This window comes from Mastomys coucha, unplaced genomic scaffold (assembly GCF_008632895.1).
Source record: "Mastomys coucha isolate ucsf_1 unplaced genomic scaffold, UCSF_Mcou_1 pScaffold22, whole genome shotgun sequence".
Lineage (NCBI taxonomy): Eukaryota > Metazoa > Chordata > Mammalia > Rodentia > Muridae > Mastomys > Mastomys coucha.
Genome location: NW_022196905.1, coordinates 139,211,355 through 139,226,686, shown reverse-complemented (window position 1 = coordinate 139,226,686; position 15,332 = coordinate 139,211,355). Strand labels below are relative to the sequence as shown.

General features: G+C 48.2%; 1 protein-coding gene across 15 annotated transcripts in view; it reads right to left on the bottom strand.

Moving 5' to 3' along the window:
* Nucleotides 1–15,332, bottom strand: part of Trrap (transformation/transcription domain associated protein) — a 95,328-nt gene that overhangs the window by 1,453 nt on the left and 78,543 nt on the right. For 5 of the 15 annotated variants that reach the window (XM_031338679.1, XM_031338683.1, XM_031338686.1 and 2 more), the window contains 10 exons: nucleotides 14,767–14,931; nucleotides 13,810–13,903; nucleotides 12,516–12,715; nucleotides 11,553–11,814; nucleotides 8,286–8,511; nucleotides 7,185–7,402; nucleotides 4,820–5,004; nucleotides 4,319–4,396; nucleotides 1,252–1,455; nucleotides 971–1,165 (listed from right to left, as the gene is read on the bottom strand). In XM_031338679.1, coding sequence (XP_031194539.1) covers nucleotides 971–1,165; nucleotides 1,252–1,455; nucleotides 4,319–4,396; nucleotides 4,820–5,004; nucleotides 7,185–7,402; nucleotides 8,286–8,511; nucleotides 11,553–11,814; nucleotides 12,516–12,715; nucleotides 13,810–13,903; nucleotides 14,767–14,931 — 1,827 coding nt within the window. The remainder of the gene's footprint in view (nucleotides 1–970; nucleotides 1,166–1,251; nucleotides 1,456–4,318; nucleotides 4,397–4,819; nucleotides 5,005–7,184; nucleotides 7,403–8,285; nucleotides 8,512–11,552; nucleotides 11,815–12,515; nucleotides 12,716–13,809; nucleotides 13,904–14,766; nucleotides 14,932–15,332) is intronic. The other 10 variants (XM_031338688.1, XM_031338689.1, XM_031338693.1 and 7 more) reach the window with 6 other exon arrangements.

Here is a 15,332-nt window from a genome sequence, read left to right as displayed (position 1 = left end):
TGAGCTACACACACAGCCCTCTCTGAATAAGGCCACTGCACCCTTAACCTATAGCTCCCTACCAACCCTAGTAACTCCCGCTCCGTGGCAAACGCGTCCTGGAACATATCTGGGAAATTAGGGGCACTAGGCTGATCTGGTCTGGATTGGACTGGTTTTAGATATATGTACAATAAGACAAACTGCCCTCTGAATTAACATCCAGGAGAAAAAAAATGCCCTATTTACTATCTGATACCTATGAACACAGAGCATTCGTGAGCAGACAACTGAAGCTTATAAAACTCAAGGCTGTCAATCAAAACCAAACCCCATCTACTTCACACCCTTAGGAACCAACTCCTCCTCCTGATGCCCCCCTGCTATATATGCCTGCTCGTCAATTATTTGATTTTTAAATATTTTAGATTAATTTTATCTTATGCATATGAATGTTTTTGGCCAACATTCTGTTTACCACTTGTGTGCCTATGCCCACGTAAGTTAGGCATCAGATTCCCTAGAACTGGAGTTACAGATAGAACTGGGTCCTTTGCAAAAGCAACTATTGATATTAACCACTGAGCACCCACCTTTTTTCTTTTTAAACAAGAGCCTCAAAACACCTCATCTATAGCAGCAACCACTGGTACTATCAAGGCCTTGCATGTCTCTAGGTGTTGCATATCTCTTGGGCCTCACTCCTTGCTGGCAGGCAGCAAGCCAGAATTATTTTAGCCTTTCATGCCAAGATGGCCTGTAAGATGGGAGCCGATGAGCAGCAGACCAACCAAGGACCCTAGATTCCTTCTGGCAAAGTGGCCTGCCTTTCATTCTGCACATCTTTAGCCATCGAACAATTCAAACCTTCTCCAAATACTCCATTATAACATCTCCCTCCTTGTTCACAGGCCTCAAGTGCCACCAAGATCACAGGTGGAAGGAGGGAAGGAATTGGCCCACCCTTCTCACAGAAGATGCTGAGACCCACCTTGAAGTTAGGCTGGGCAAAGCACCGTGCAACAGCAATCATGGAGGCAGTCAGTGGGCCAGAGACACCAATGGTGGTCAGGAACTCAGATATGTTGGGCGTGAGGCGGAAAGGGACTGGACGGTTGGCATCTAAGTCCCCAGTCGCATCATTTATGTCAAATCGGAAGTAAGCAACATTCAGCTTGCCTGTGTCCTACATTTCAGAGGGAGACATTTTTAAGGCCCACATCGGCAGGGCACAGTGGTCAAAGCAAGATCTGGCTGTTAAGAGCAAGTTACCTGAGCAATCTGTAACATCTCAGGGTTGAGTCTATTTAGGTGCAGGACAAACTCTGCAAAGCCGATGAGTGCCAACTGGATGGTGAACATCTTCCGGAAGGTCCAGTAGTCTGTAGCGTTGGGGAAAGTATGCAGGGCCCACTCCTTCAGCATGCTGCGGGGGACCATGTTGCTCTGAACCTCTTTGAGAATGTCTCGGAGGACCTGGAACACATCACTGTGTGACTCTTTGCCCATGTTCCCTAGCAGATTGAAAGCTCGTGTACTGCAACTACTGGTTTACTTAGCGCCTCTCTGAACACTGCAGACTGCGTTCCCTCAGAGCTTGATGTCACCACTGCCTGCACAACTGAATGGAGGCCATAGCTGTGTAGAACACGCCTCTTAGATCAATACACAAAACTACTTTCACCCTTGCTGCTCTGGACACAACAGCCAGCTAACAAAAGGGACAAAGGACATCCTCTTTAAATCATGTACAGAGGGAAGTGACATAAACCCAAAAGCTAATCAAAAAAGAGAAAAGACATTTTCATGAACTCAGTTTTGTCTTGCAAGACACCAAATCTCAGGAACAGCTTCAGCCCAACTGGGAAAGGCCAAAACCAATTTCTCCAGGTCTCTGGAAACTGAAGGCTTCTAACAACGGTCGGACAAGTTCTTATCTAGAACAGCAGGCTGAGTCCTGGCAGGAGCAGTGAGCCTGATGGCAACTTCATGTGTCTGTCACTCTTCTTCCTGCATCCTTGGTGGCCAGGACTGCTAACCCTCATCCTCAGAGTCGCCCTGACCTGACGGACGACCCATCTGCCAGCATCCCACAGCTAAGGTTTGTGACATTCACTCAGGGATGACAGCGCTTACAAAACAACTGATGGTAAGTGTCAAACACTGCAGGTGCCAGAGACCACACCACCAAGAGTCTGGCCAACGATGAGAGCTGAGAGCGGTGCAGGAGATGGGGCGGGAGAGGCAGCAGTTCTGACAGCTCTAGCACATTCCTGGAACCTAGAAGGTCAAGTGTGTTTGTGTGTTACCCCGAGGCTTTGCCACAGTAAACGTGAGGGGAAGGCAAAGCTACAAACCACTGGATCATGCTGCCGGTATGCCCCCCGACAGATAAGACACCATCAAACCACACAGAAGGCGTGTTGGTTCAAATAGCTAAGAAATCTGTCAAATCAAGAGCTGGGGTGGTAGTTTAGTGGTAGAGTAACTGCTTACCATACATAAGGAGGCCCTCTGTTCAATCCCCATTACTGCCAAATACATACATGCACACATGCATGCACACAGGCTTGCATATCTATCAGACCATCTACTGATTTCAATGGCTACATGTGACAGAACAGACTTCACAAAGTGAGCCCAGGAAAGTCACTATGTCATATAAGAATGTCTAGAATTTACTATAAAAAGACAGATCAGAGGCTGGAGAGATGGCTCAACCAGCAGTTGTCTTGCCAAGGACCTGGGTTGGGTTTCCAGCACCAGCATGGCTGCTTGTAATCTTATGTAACTCCAGTTCCAGGGGACCCACCCTCTTCTGACCTTCTTAGGTACCAGACATGCAGATGACACACACACATGCATTCAGGCAAAATACCCATATACATAAAAATGGATATTTTAAAAAGACAAACTGTCCAATTTAAAAACAGGCAGAAACCTTGAGCAGGTATCTTGCAAGGAAAAAAAAAATAGCCAGTAACACAGAGAAAACTCTAGTTATCACAACCACAGTGACGCAGCCAGCACTAGCAGCATGCCATGCCTTCCAGGGTGGCTACGGTTAAAAAAAAAAAAAAAAAGGCAGGCAATACTGGGAAGGACAGAGAGGAATTAGGGCACACACTGCAGGCACCCTGGAATATTGTTCATTAAACTTTTAAACATGGAGTCACCAATCAACCCAAGAATTCTACACCCAGGTGCAAAGATAAATACATACTCAAGAGAATGAGCATGTATTCACACAGACAAGCTCTTGTTATGTAACCAAAGTGCAAATCAACACAGAAGCCTATCAGCTGGCAAACGGACAAGCTAATCTAGAGTATATAACATGACAAGGAAACAGGAGCTGACACAGGCTAACAGTCTGTATTAAAGTCATGTAAGTGAGAATCAGACACAAGTCCAATTCCACTCACACCATGCCAAGACAGGCACACGCAGACCTGTGGCCCGCCCGTGGCTGGGACTGGAGAGAGATGGAAGTGATGGGTGACAGCCAAACAACTGAAAATCAGCCAGACACTCAATGCCTTCAAGGATGGCTTCCATAGCATGTGAGTTTTATCTCAATGTAAGTGTTATTAAAACCATGGAAATGCTTAATCCCAGCACTTGGGAGGCAGAGGCAGGCAGATTTCTGAGTTGGAAGCCAGCCTGGTCTACAGAGTGAGTTCCAGGACAGCCAGGGCTACACAGAGAAACCCTTTCTTGAAAAACCAAAAAAAAAAAAATAAAATAAATAAAATAAAATAAGTAAATAAATAAATAAATAAACCCATGGAAATGGAGCAAAGTTAACACAAACCAAACCAATCAATCAGGTGCAGAGAGGAGGCTGAAGAGCTGAGAGTGGCTCAGTGTGGCCAGCGTTTCTCTTCAGGCAGTACTTACAAGCAGGACTAAGACCAAGCCTCAGTAACTGGTGAAGCACATAGCTTTAGCTAATGGCTTCCTCTCTCAGACAGAATGATGGCCTCTCCCATGAACACTTCACTTTTGCCCAAGGGAACACAAAATGTCCAAGCCACGACCTGTGCTATCAAACACCAATTCTCAAAGAAGACCACCCAGAAGCCTATGCGTAAACAAGAGATTCACTCCCTCTGCCTGAAGAAGCAGGGAGCTGCCTCAGACCCTGTAGCGAGGACCACTTTACACTGTCCCTGCTGAGGAGGCGAGAGGAAGCCCTGTGGTGTCAGCTTCCTAAATAAAGCCTAATGTTTGCAGGGCCCAGAGAAACTACAGTGAGCCCCGCCCAGGCAATACAGGGCAGGTCATGGCTTCCACCCCGTGGCCTCTCCTGGTAATGCACAGAAGGACCCCGTGGCACCTGGGGAGGGGCCAAAACAGCTGCCTCTTGCCGCTCCACACAACCCTGGACAAAATCTTCCCAGCCAAGGGCAGGAATCTGCAAATAAGGAGAGGGCCCTCTGTCACCCTGGGAGCACAGGCTGTCTGGGACTCCTGTGGCCCACTCAGTGCTCCTGCCCCAGGCAACCCAAACAGCTGGGTCCCAAGGTTTTAGTGTGTCACACTTTGCATTTTAGAAACCCCACAGGGCCTAAATGTGTGTTACCCAATCACTGGCTGCCAAGCGAGCATGCCATTCACGGTGTTTAAAGTCTAACTTCTTAGCTTTTCTGTAAGTGCAGGGCAGGGACAATGGACTCTCTGAGGTCAGGAACCTCACCACAAACCCCCTGCAGCAGATGGTCACCAGCCATCTGACCTTGCCCATCTCATGAGAAGTGGAGTCCCTCGCGGAACATCCCACCGCAACCAAGCAGCATGGATGGAGGCCCCGGGCGGTAGCTGGCCTCCTGCCTGGTACCTGGTGGCTGGCCTGGGTTCCCCGTGCCTGCACCGTGGCCAGCCTGTCATAGTAACGGGAGATAGGGTTGTCATGCTCAATGCCTTTCTTGGCACAGCGCTGCTTGTAGATCTCCACGAGGGAAAGTGAAGAGGGGTTGTCTTCCACAAGGCGCATCTGCGGGGACACAGCCACAACCCGAGGAACTGAGGAAGAAGGAGGCAGTGAAGGAGAGTGAGCAGGGGTGAGAGAGAGTGAGCAGGTCAGCACGCCTCCCCTGCCCACCACCAGCCAGAGCACAGTTAATTCTGTACCAGACAAAGCCGGAAGAGCCTAGGTCACATGCCCTGAGATGGCATAAAGCAGGCACCACCTGTAGGGCTAACTCCTCACTGGGTGCTCCAAATGTCCTTCAGCAGGGACTCTACCAACACTCACTCCCATCTCTTTCTCTGTAATTTGAGATCCACTCACAAGAGAAGCCCAACATTCTGTTCCCATGACCACTATTGCACCGAGGTGTGGCTTCTTGGGTAGTATATATTTTGGGATGGCCTTTGTCATGGCCAAACTCCTGAGTTCTGATTGGGAGCCACCCAGTAGGTAGGTAGCCACCTGCCACCTCTATGCCACAGTTGTTTGTGATGACAGCTGTCAGTCACAAACTTGTGAGCACTGCAGGCTCTTAATCCCCATGGGGGCAGTTCACTGACTAAGCAAGCTTAATAATGAAGATGCCATTTTAAGGAATAAAGAGATTCTGCTAAAGTCAGTTGGAGGGAAGCCAACTGAGACTGATTTCCTTGGGGTGCAAAACCTGATGCACCCTGTTCTGTAGCTGAGCCCTAAGCATAGGTAGTGCCAGTGGGCTACATCAGAGCTGCTCATGCTTTTTAGCGAGCAAAGAAATCTAAACTGCAGTAGCTAGCTTGCTGTCCTGGCTTCCATCCATGAGAAATTCCCATAATTCCAAGCTAATAGCCTGGACTTGTTACAGACCACCAGCTCAGTGATGGGAAGTAGCACGGACCATGGTACACATACATTACAGTGCACACAGCTTTCTCACACATGACCAATTTCTTCAGATTTCTTTCTGAAATCTTTTTGAAATACACATATGGGCATGATGGTGTATGTCTTTAGTCCCAGCTCTAGGGACACAGAGGCAGGTGGATATCTTGAGTTTGAGGCCAGCCTGGCCTACATAGTGAGTTCAGGACAGCCAGGGCTACACAGTGAGCCCCATCTCAAAAAGCCAAAAAATATGTAACAAAGAAAGAATACCTCCCAAAACCTAATTTTTATCTCTTACTGTTTCATTTTTTAAAAGATTTACTTTTTTTAAAGGTTTTATTATTATTATTATTTTTTTTTTTTTTTGGTTTTTTAAGACAGGGTTTCTCTGTATAGCCCTGGCTATCATGGAACTCACTCTGTAGACCAGGCTGGCCTTGAACTCAGAAATCCGCCTGCCTCTGCCTCCCAAGTGCTGGGATTAAAGGCGTGCACCACCACTGCCCGGCAAGATTTACTTTTTCTATGTATGTTTTGTCTAAATGTGTGTATGTGCACCATGAGAATGCCTGATGCTCACAAAGACCAGAAGAGTGTTACAGATGGTTATAAGCTTCCATGTGGATGTTGGGAAACAAATCCAGTCCTCTGGAAGAGCAGCCAGCACTTTTAAATGCTGAGCTATCTCTCTAGTCCCTTATTTTTATATTTAATTATATGTGTACATTGTATCCATGTGTGCGGGTGAGTGCAGGTACCCACAGAGGCCACAAGAGGGAGTCATATCCTCTGGAACTAGAGTGACAGGCTGTAATGTGGGTGCTAGAAACCCAACTCTTTCAAGAGCAGCATATGGTCTTATTTACTGAGCCACCTTCTCCAGCCCCTGAATCTACTGATATTAAAACTTGAAGGTCATATGCCTCTCATCAAAATGAGCTAGACTAAGCTAGGCAGGGTGGTTGCCTTTTAATCCCAGCACTTGAGAAGCAGAGACAGGACAATCTCTGAGCTTGGGGCCAGCCTTGTCTGTCTGCATAGTGAGTTCCAGGCCAGAGAAATTGTCTCAAAAAGGGGAGGGGGACCAGAGAGGATTGGTTACAGCTTTGCTGTCAAAAGAATGTTCATACAGAATTGGAGTACAAGCAGTGCGGGAGGCCCCCAACTTCAGAGCTCACACACCAATACCAGCAACCCGGGGGACAGAGATTGTACTCAGTACTAACCTGATAGCATTGCCTGCTGCCCTCGGGTTAGCCCTGAGACAAAGCAACCCCACACAGTGCTACAGCCCCCCCACAAGACTATGCAGAGCTTCCCATCAGAGGGCGGCTTGAGCTGCCCTGTCCCTGAGGTGTGGCTCTCATACCTGTGAAGAACAAATGCCTCTTGGTGGTCTCCTTCCTCTTCTCCAGGCAAGGGTTCAGCAGGCGCAGCAGCTGCAGCACTCGCTCCTCCCTGCGTGACTCTGTGAGGCAGGCATCATTCATGACCAGGTATGGGTAGATCTTGCCGTTGTGCCCTCGTATGTACAGCCTGCGGGCTGCTGTGTTGTGCTTCTGCACAATCTCCACGCGGGGCATAAAGCTACAGGAGCAACAGAGAGGAAGGTATGAGGCATGCACTTCCTTGGGGAAAACAACCTTACGAACTATTACAGACAAGCAGGCAGGGTGGTTCAGCAGCCATGGTAATCTCGGATGGACTGGGGATGGACAGAAGACAGGGAGGGACCTGGAGGAAAGGGAACAAGTCTGGCCGCGTGGAAAGACAGCAAATTCAGAAATAAGAAACAAGGTGCATGTTGGTCGCTGGAGACCGCCTCTCCCAAGTGCTGCTCACACCTTAAGTGGGATTCAACACACAGTAAACTCTATAGCTGCCAGCTCTGATTCTACTTTCCTTCATTTACTCATTTTGTGCCTTTTCCCAATTATATTTCTATTTTCATTTGCATACGTAGTGTACTAATGCAGTCAGAGTGCGTTCTCTCTGCCACCATGTGGACTCCATGTACCACACTTGGATCATCAGGCCTGGTCGTAGGCCTCTTTACTCACTAAGCCATTTGCTGGCCCCTTTTCTATAGTTCTGGATCCGGTCTCACCAGGCCTGCCTGGTCTAGTACTTGCTGTGGAACCCAGAGCTGCTCTAACTCAGAACCAAGCCTTAGCATCCCGAGTCCTGGACTCACCAATGGGAATCACCACACCTGAATCTAGTTATGCTTTTAATACCGCACCTTAACAATTTAATAAACAGCCTGCATAGTTCAGTTTGTCAAGTTCTACATTGATTATCAAAAGGTCTCTGCAAATAAACCTGGCCTTCTCTCAGGATATTAGTTCTACAGTCAAGTCAGGTCTTGGATGAAACCAACAACAGAGCTGTATACCTCACATCGAGGAACCAGGAGAGGCAGCAGCATCCCAAGGCCAGCCCAAAGCCCTGTGCATTGCTAGGCCCTTACCGAGCGATCTTGATATAGTAATGTGTTGGCTTAGGCATCAAAAACTCTCCAGGGATCTCCACTTCAGCTGTCTGAGCTGAGAAATTGCTCAAGAACCGACATTTTTCCTCTATGAGGAAGAATTTGGGAAGCTGCTTGGTTTTAGCCTCGAGGATTTTGATCCACTTTTTCAATTTAGAGATCAGATTATGAAGCTTCATGGATCCTGGGACACTGAAGTCAAAATCTGCAAATAAAATAAACATAATTAAAACAAGCTGTAGGGGCTGAGTATAACACAACCAGGTTGGTTACAGTGCCTTCCCAGCATACAGAAAGTCCTGGGTTCCATCCAGGGGCAGGGCTGAGGACAGGGTTAAGGGAGACAGTAGACACTGCCTTTGGCTGTCCCACCTAACAGCCCCTGCATGAACTTCACTGCAATGTACGCAGTCTATTTCTGGTTAGTAAACATTATGTTCTTTCTTTCAATGCATCTATCTTCTTTGCTAGTAGACTTTTCACATGACGACTGAGGTAAGCATACTCTGTGAACTACACTTTATGCTCTGTCACTGAGTTCTACTGATTTCCTCCCATGGGGCTGTAGCTGTAGCTCAGTGGTAGAGTGTGTCTACCTAGCTTACACAAGGCCTGGGTCCATTCCTCAGTACCACAACCTATGCTCTGAGGCTCATCCCAAATGAAGTGTGCACCAGACACTCCCTTCCATCACTCAATCGTGATGAATGACACTCGACTACTCCCTTCCACCACTCAATGGGGATGTAGGACACTCGACTCTCCTATGCTCTGCCTCCTCAAGAGAACCTGTGTGCTTTCTGGTCTACAGATAAGCAATGAGTATTCACACACACCTTGCTGCGTGAGAGCCCTCAGCGCTCTCCCTTCTCCTTACCCCTGCCAGTGGAGACAAGCTCATCATATACAACAAGGCTCCTGCAGCCTTGTGGGAATAACTCACACTATGCTCATTGAACTCTATGTGAGCTGAAGAAACCTTGTGATTTTAACTTCTTTTGAATTTTTGGTTTTGTAACTTTTACACTGAGATCCAGTGTGAGTCAAGTGGAACCATGTCATCAAACAGAAAATTGGTAAGGTCGGGCAAATTAAGGAACCATGGTAAATCTCATATTGGAGAATGGTTCTTGTCCTGGAGCAAGTGACCACCACATCCCACTAAGAAGAGCATGGCAACTGGTCATGGTGGCATGGAGCCCAGAGTTCTCCATGCTGATGAGGTATCTGGATGGGCCATCCCAAGGGTTTAGCCAATAAGCTTCCCTTTCCCGACATTCCCTTCTACAAAAGATATTTAACCTCTGGGTCCACCCTGAGTAAGTTGTATACATTCATTTTTCACTAAACAGTTTGGACAAGCGAGGACTTTCAGAGGCCTTGTTACCAAGCCACACCACCTAAGTCTGCTGCAGAAGGCCTCTCCTGTTCCCAGCTCCCCAACATCAGCGTCTGGGTGCCCAGTAGTTTGGGAATCACAGCCACGGCCCCTGCCTGCACCGTTTCTTACCCGGGCATCTTAGGCTGCCTTCCACCTCCCCAGAATGGGTGTTGGCATTCGCAAGCCTGGCACCTCGATGGTAGGGAGGATGGAAAATAGCCTAGCACCCCTGCATTTTGTTTGCCTGAGTGGTGTTCACACACCCCAGCCGCAAGGCAGAACACGGACCCACACAACTACTTCAGTCGATGTCTGAATCTCTTTCAGACTACATGTGATGGAAGAATCTGATTTTGGATAAAGACACTGAGGCTTCAGATAAAAGCAGACCAATCCTCAGTGTCTAAGTAAACTGTGATGGTGAAAACTGCTGATCTCACGAGTTTCCCTCTTCAACAGGGTGATGGCACTGCAGACTTCTTAGCTAACAGATCCTTGGTAGAGCCCTAATTCTTTCTCTTTTCTTATTATGTCTATCTCTGAGGATGTGTGGTGTCTCTGTGTGTGAATAGACAGCACTAAGTGCAGGGTTACAGGCTCACATGCACACCCCTGGATGCTACTTAACAGCTAAGGCAGGCTGTGTTACCCTCAAGCACCTTAGAGTTCACAAACAGGAGCCCAAGTGTCCCCAGACCACCTGACAGGTGAGGTGACAGGTGGAGTCACAGTAGGCTGAGGTTGAAACCATACAGCATCTTTCACAATTAACAGGTATCTACTATAGGTACACACACAATACAGTTTCAACTGCTTCCTTTAAGGATTAACAGCAAGGCTTTAAAATTACTGTAGTTTTAGGGTCTGGAGGTGTGGCTTACTGGTTGAGTACTTAGCCAGCTTGAGAGAGACAGAAAGAGTGAAATACACCACATTGCCCCCTATGGTTTCAGTACATACCTGTGAATAAAGGAAGTCTCCAGAGAATTACAAAAAAACGGTAAGCAGAAATGTTTCACTTGATTTTGAGAAACCAAAGCAAATCATGTTTCTATGCCTACAGAACACTCAAATAGTTAACGAGATCTGTTTGGGGTAAGCCGCTCTCAACAGTAGGAGGCACTATGTTACAACCACACACACACACGTGAGCTAGGGAGTGGTGAAGTTCCCTCAGGTGAAGCAGGAGAGGCCTGGGGACGGGCTGCCAGGAAAGAAAATGCCTTCACCTGGTCCCCAGGCAAGTGACAGAAACAGTCCCCTCATCTTGCCTCCTCAAGTTTGTACCCCACTTGTTGCTTTAAGGCCTGCACTTTAACCTTTAAAATTCTCCACTTCAACTTAAAACTTTCCCCCAAAACCAAGCAAGGGAAGGCAAGAGCTTGGGCTAAAAACCGTTCCTTTTCTAACCCTCATCTCTAAAGGTCAAACTCTAGCCCTTCGGTGGAAAATAAGATAGAGAGTCAGACTGCTGTCAGTCACGGCTTCCTTATGCTTGAGTACTGAGACAGTGTCTCACTATAACCTGATATGTAGATCAGGCTGTCCTGGAGGTTACAGAGAGATCTGTTTGCCTCTGCCTCCTGAGTGCTGGGATCAAAAGTGCACACCACCACATCTGGCCTGAGGTTATGTTTTAAGAAAGTCTAGCTGGAGAGATGGCTCAGTGCTTAAGAACACTGCCTGTTCTTCCAGAGGTCCTGAGTTCAATTCCCAGCAACCCCATGGTGGCTCACAACCATCTGTAATGGGATCTTGGCTCTCTCTTCTGGTGTGCAGGCAGAACACTGTACATAATAAATAAACCTTTAAAAGAAAAAAGAAAAACGAAAGTCTAAGTGGCATGTGCCCCGTGCAAACCTCACCTGTGGTGAACTGGCCCTTCAGCTTCTGGAAGACAGGGTCCTGGGCTGTGGCCTGTGCCCGGCGGGCCAGAGACTCAGAGGCTGCACTGGAGAACATGGTCGAGACGTTGGACACATTCTCCAGGCCTACCCCGAAAGTGCTCACCAGCTTCTTGACAAAGTTAAGAGTGTGAGGGGTGATCTTGGCGTCTGATACAGCACCACTCTTCTCAAAGGCAACAGAGTAACATTTTGCCAGGCCCTGCTGGAGCTGCCTGAGCACCTAGCAGAAAAGACAGAGACCACGAGTCAAAGCAGAGGCAGCCATGCCAGGTTAGGCCCATTCACCACAGCTCATTCTGCTTTTACCAACACCGGGCAGGCAAGCACCCGGTGTTACCCACAAACTCTCATGGACACAAGGAACTGTAGGACACACTGCTGGGCAGGAAAGTGAGCTGCAGTTTATCCCCAGCTCAAGTGACCGCCCTTAGAGAGATAGCAGAGTGGAGACAAGGCTGAAAGGTGTAACCCACACACTGCCTACACCACAACTACAGCCTGTCCTTCACACAGAAAGTAACTGAGGCCATGTGGTGTGTACAGCAGCAAGGAGCCTTAACTCCATTTCCTTCTCATTGTCACATGGAGCCCAGGCTAGCCTGGAACTCCTGAGTTCCAGAATTATAGGAATGGAAGACCACTATGGCTCATGAGGTGCTGGGATGAAACCCAGGGCTTTGTGTATTCCTGGTAAGCACTGTGTATACCTACTGAGCTACAACAACCTCAGCCCTCATATTTCAACGATGTGAAACTGTACTGGTGTCTGGAGAACAACTATTTACCTGGTCCATGGTGACATTAACTGTAAAGAGCTGTGCTGACCAGACACCCCAGTCTGAAAAATCATGTCTGCAGACACGTCCGGTACCATTCACTCCCTCTACGGGAGGCAGCAGCTGCAGAATCAGGACCACCTACCTCTTCATGCCAGTTCTCTCTGAACCAGACCATCTGGTCGACGATGCCTTCCAGGGAAGACAGGAGGGTGGGGTGAAGCTCCCTCTGCATGTGCATGATTCGGCTGCAGCGCCACATGGGCGCTGTTGCTCTTATGGGCCCTGGATCTGATGCAGAATGGGACTGGTTACCCACTGAACTGGGCTGCTGTTGTCCAGAATCTGAGAGCAACACACACAACGCCAATGTCAGCGCAAGACCCACTGATGCCACCTCAGCGCATTACAGGACTCACTGGCCATGAGGATGCCGGTTCCTGCCATGCTGGGACAAGACCTTTCCTCCCCAGGGACAGGGTAAAGGTGCCCTGGTTCTAAGAACAACTGTCCTGCTTGACCGAGGAGTGGGGAACAGAGTTAGTTCTGCCCTGAATAAAGGTAGTCCAGGGAAAAGCTATTGTGTGTGCCAACAGACTGCCTACCACCCGAGCGTCCAAGTAGGCAAGCACCATGGCTCCCTGAGCCCCTACGTCATCTGCCGTCTGATAGAAAATATTTGGAAAATCATTTCCCAACATACTCCTTGCTACAAAAGTAAAGAATCAAAAAAACTGATCTAAACACTTCATCCAGGAAGGCCAACCCCCATTTGTAAAATGACATTTTTGAAAAATAGTCACCCTCTGAGAAATACACTACGGAAAACTGCACAGCCAGCTTTCTGGTTTGAGATCACTGTATTTAGTCAGGAACTTAATAACCTTCATTTTCAAATGACCAAGTCAGAGAGCTGACGTGCACTGTGCCCTTGCCCCACTTGATCCTTCTCCCTGGCAGAGGCCCTGGTGCCACGAGAGGTAACCGACTGGCTACGAGCACCACGCTTACAGAGTACTACACCATAGAGTCAGTCTTTGCTCATTAGGCTGGTCAGGACAGGTTCAAAGTCCTGCTCTTTGTTCTTAGGATCATTTAGAGACAAGACTGCTGATAGCTCAAGACTGCCCTCATCAGATCTGCAGCACATCTACACACTGACATCTTAGTTGTTGAGGAAGAGAAAGAGCTCTCATTTCCTGGAGCGAGGACCTCACCGGCTTCACTCTATCTCCAATAAGTGGTCCCCATGAGCACCTATTCCCCCTGCTACAAACTCTATTCAGCCATTAGGCTTGGTCTTCAGGCCCTGACCAAAAAGAAGATTGACTACATGTAGGAAGGGAGCTGTGGGCAGGGGTGTGCCTGTCATGGTGGTGATCTGGGGTACCCCCTATGAGCTCTCTGAGCCCCAGCCACCCACCCCACCCACGACATACCACTCTTGTAGCGCTCTCTCTGCTCTATCTTCAGGGTCAGATATAGAGTCCGGATGGGAAAGTAGACAGCCTGGGGATACACCCGTCCAACCTGCTGGGAGACAGCAAGGAGTCAACTGCAGTGTTGCATGGTAGAGTTCTGGGTGGTGGGCAATTTGTAGGGAAAGCAACTGTATGCAAGCAGTGAATAGGTTTTTGTTGTGCATTTGGGTCAAAGAGGCCAATACCAAGCAACTGATGTAACATATAAAGTGTTGACCAACAGATGAAATAGCTTGTTTAAAATCCCAACAGATCACATGCATCTCATAAATTCTACCTGGCAACCAACCATTCCTGGCAGCTACCATACTCCATTTCCTTCAGTAAATCTGAGGAAAGCAAGAAATACTGACCCCCATCTTAACCAATGAGATTCCCTGTGCATCCATTAGTCACTGGATTGTGCACAAACCATTTTAGGTTTTGAGTGACTCCAATTAAAGGACAAGACCACTAAAGGCAGCTCTGGTCCGTGCAACTACAGGAATCAAAGAAACACAAAGCCAAGGTGGCAGGCGCCAGCTCTACCATATTAGCTTGTGACCAAGAAGACACCCTGTCACATAGACCTTTCCAGATGTGCCACAGAACACCTGCTTATGTGTGCAGCCGCTGCATGGACAACAATATAGGACAGACTGAGAGAGTAACCTGGCAGCTAATTTCTAGGTCAAACTTGGGTCTCGAGTATCACTCATGTGTTCTCAAGCACAAACAAAGTCTTCTCTAGGAATCAAAGGGCAATCCCATGAGGACAGAACCAACAAGAGAGGTTCTGCCTGGCCTGCTGGGCACAGCTGGTGGCTGCTCACTCAGGAGGAGCGTTGATGTGCCCTCGTCTATCTAACTTACACCACTACCACTCCTTAGAAGCCAGCATCCCTCAGACACTGCCCCTATCCTGCGCAACCCCACCTGGCTGATGAGGTTCAGCAGCAGCTTGCCCTCAGAGCCCACCAGGCAGGTGAGCAGCTGCGGGATCCACGCCAGCCACTGGATGGGGGGTACACCGATGCAGTACTTGTCTACGGCATCCGCCAGTGTGTTTTTGTCATCGTCGAAACTTAGAAGCCACAGCACCTAAGGCAGAGGACAAGTTTTAGTTATATGAAATTCTGAGAGCCTAAAAGGAGGCCCCAACCTTAAATGAAGTGGTGTTACTGACCATGAGGGAGAATCAAAACAAAGCTTAGAGAGTAACCACTGAGCTGAATAAAATCTATAATTTGAATCTAGTTTTCCTTTTAACATAAAGGGCAATTATTAACTGGTCTACCCTGGAGACCAGCACTAGCAGTGCTGTGACGAGATAGAAAACCTACTTGTTCATCCCAACAACACAGACTTCTGAGAGTCTGACTACCAGCAGCCACATCAGACCAGGCAGACTACAAGCTGGGGCCCAGCATCCTTCACTGCTCAAAGTTGGGTCTCCAGAAGCTTGTGACGGTCAAGTGAATGCGCCGCAGGTAGGGTTGGCA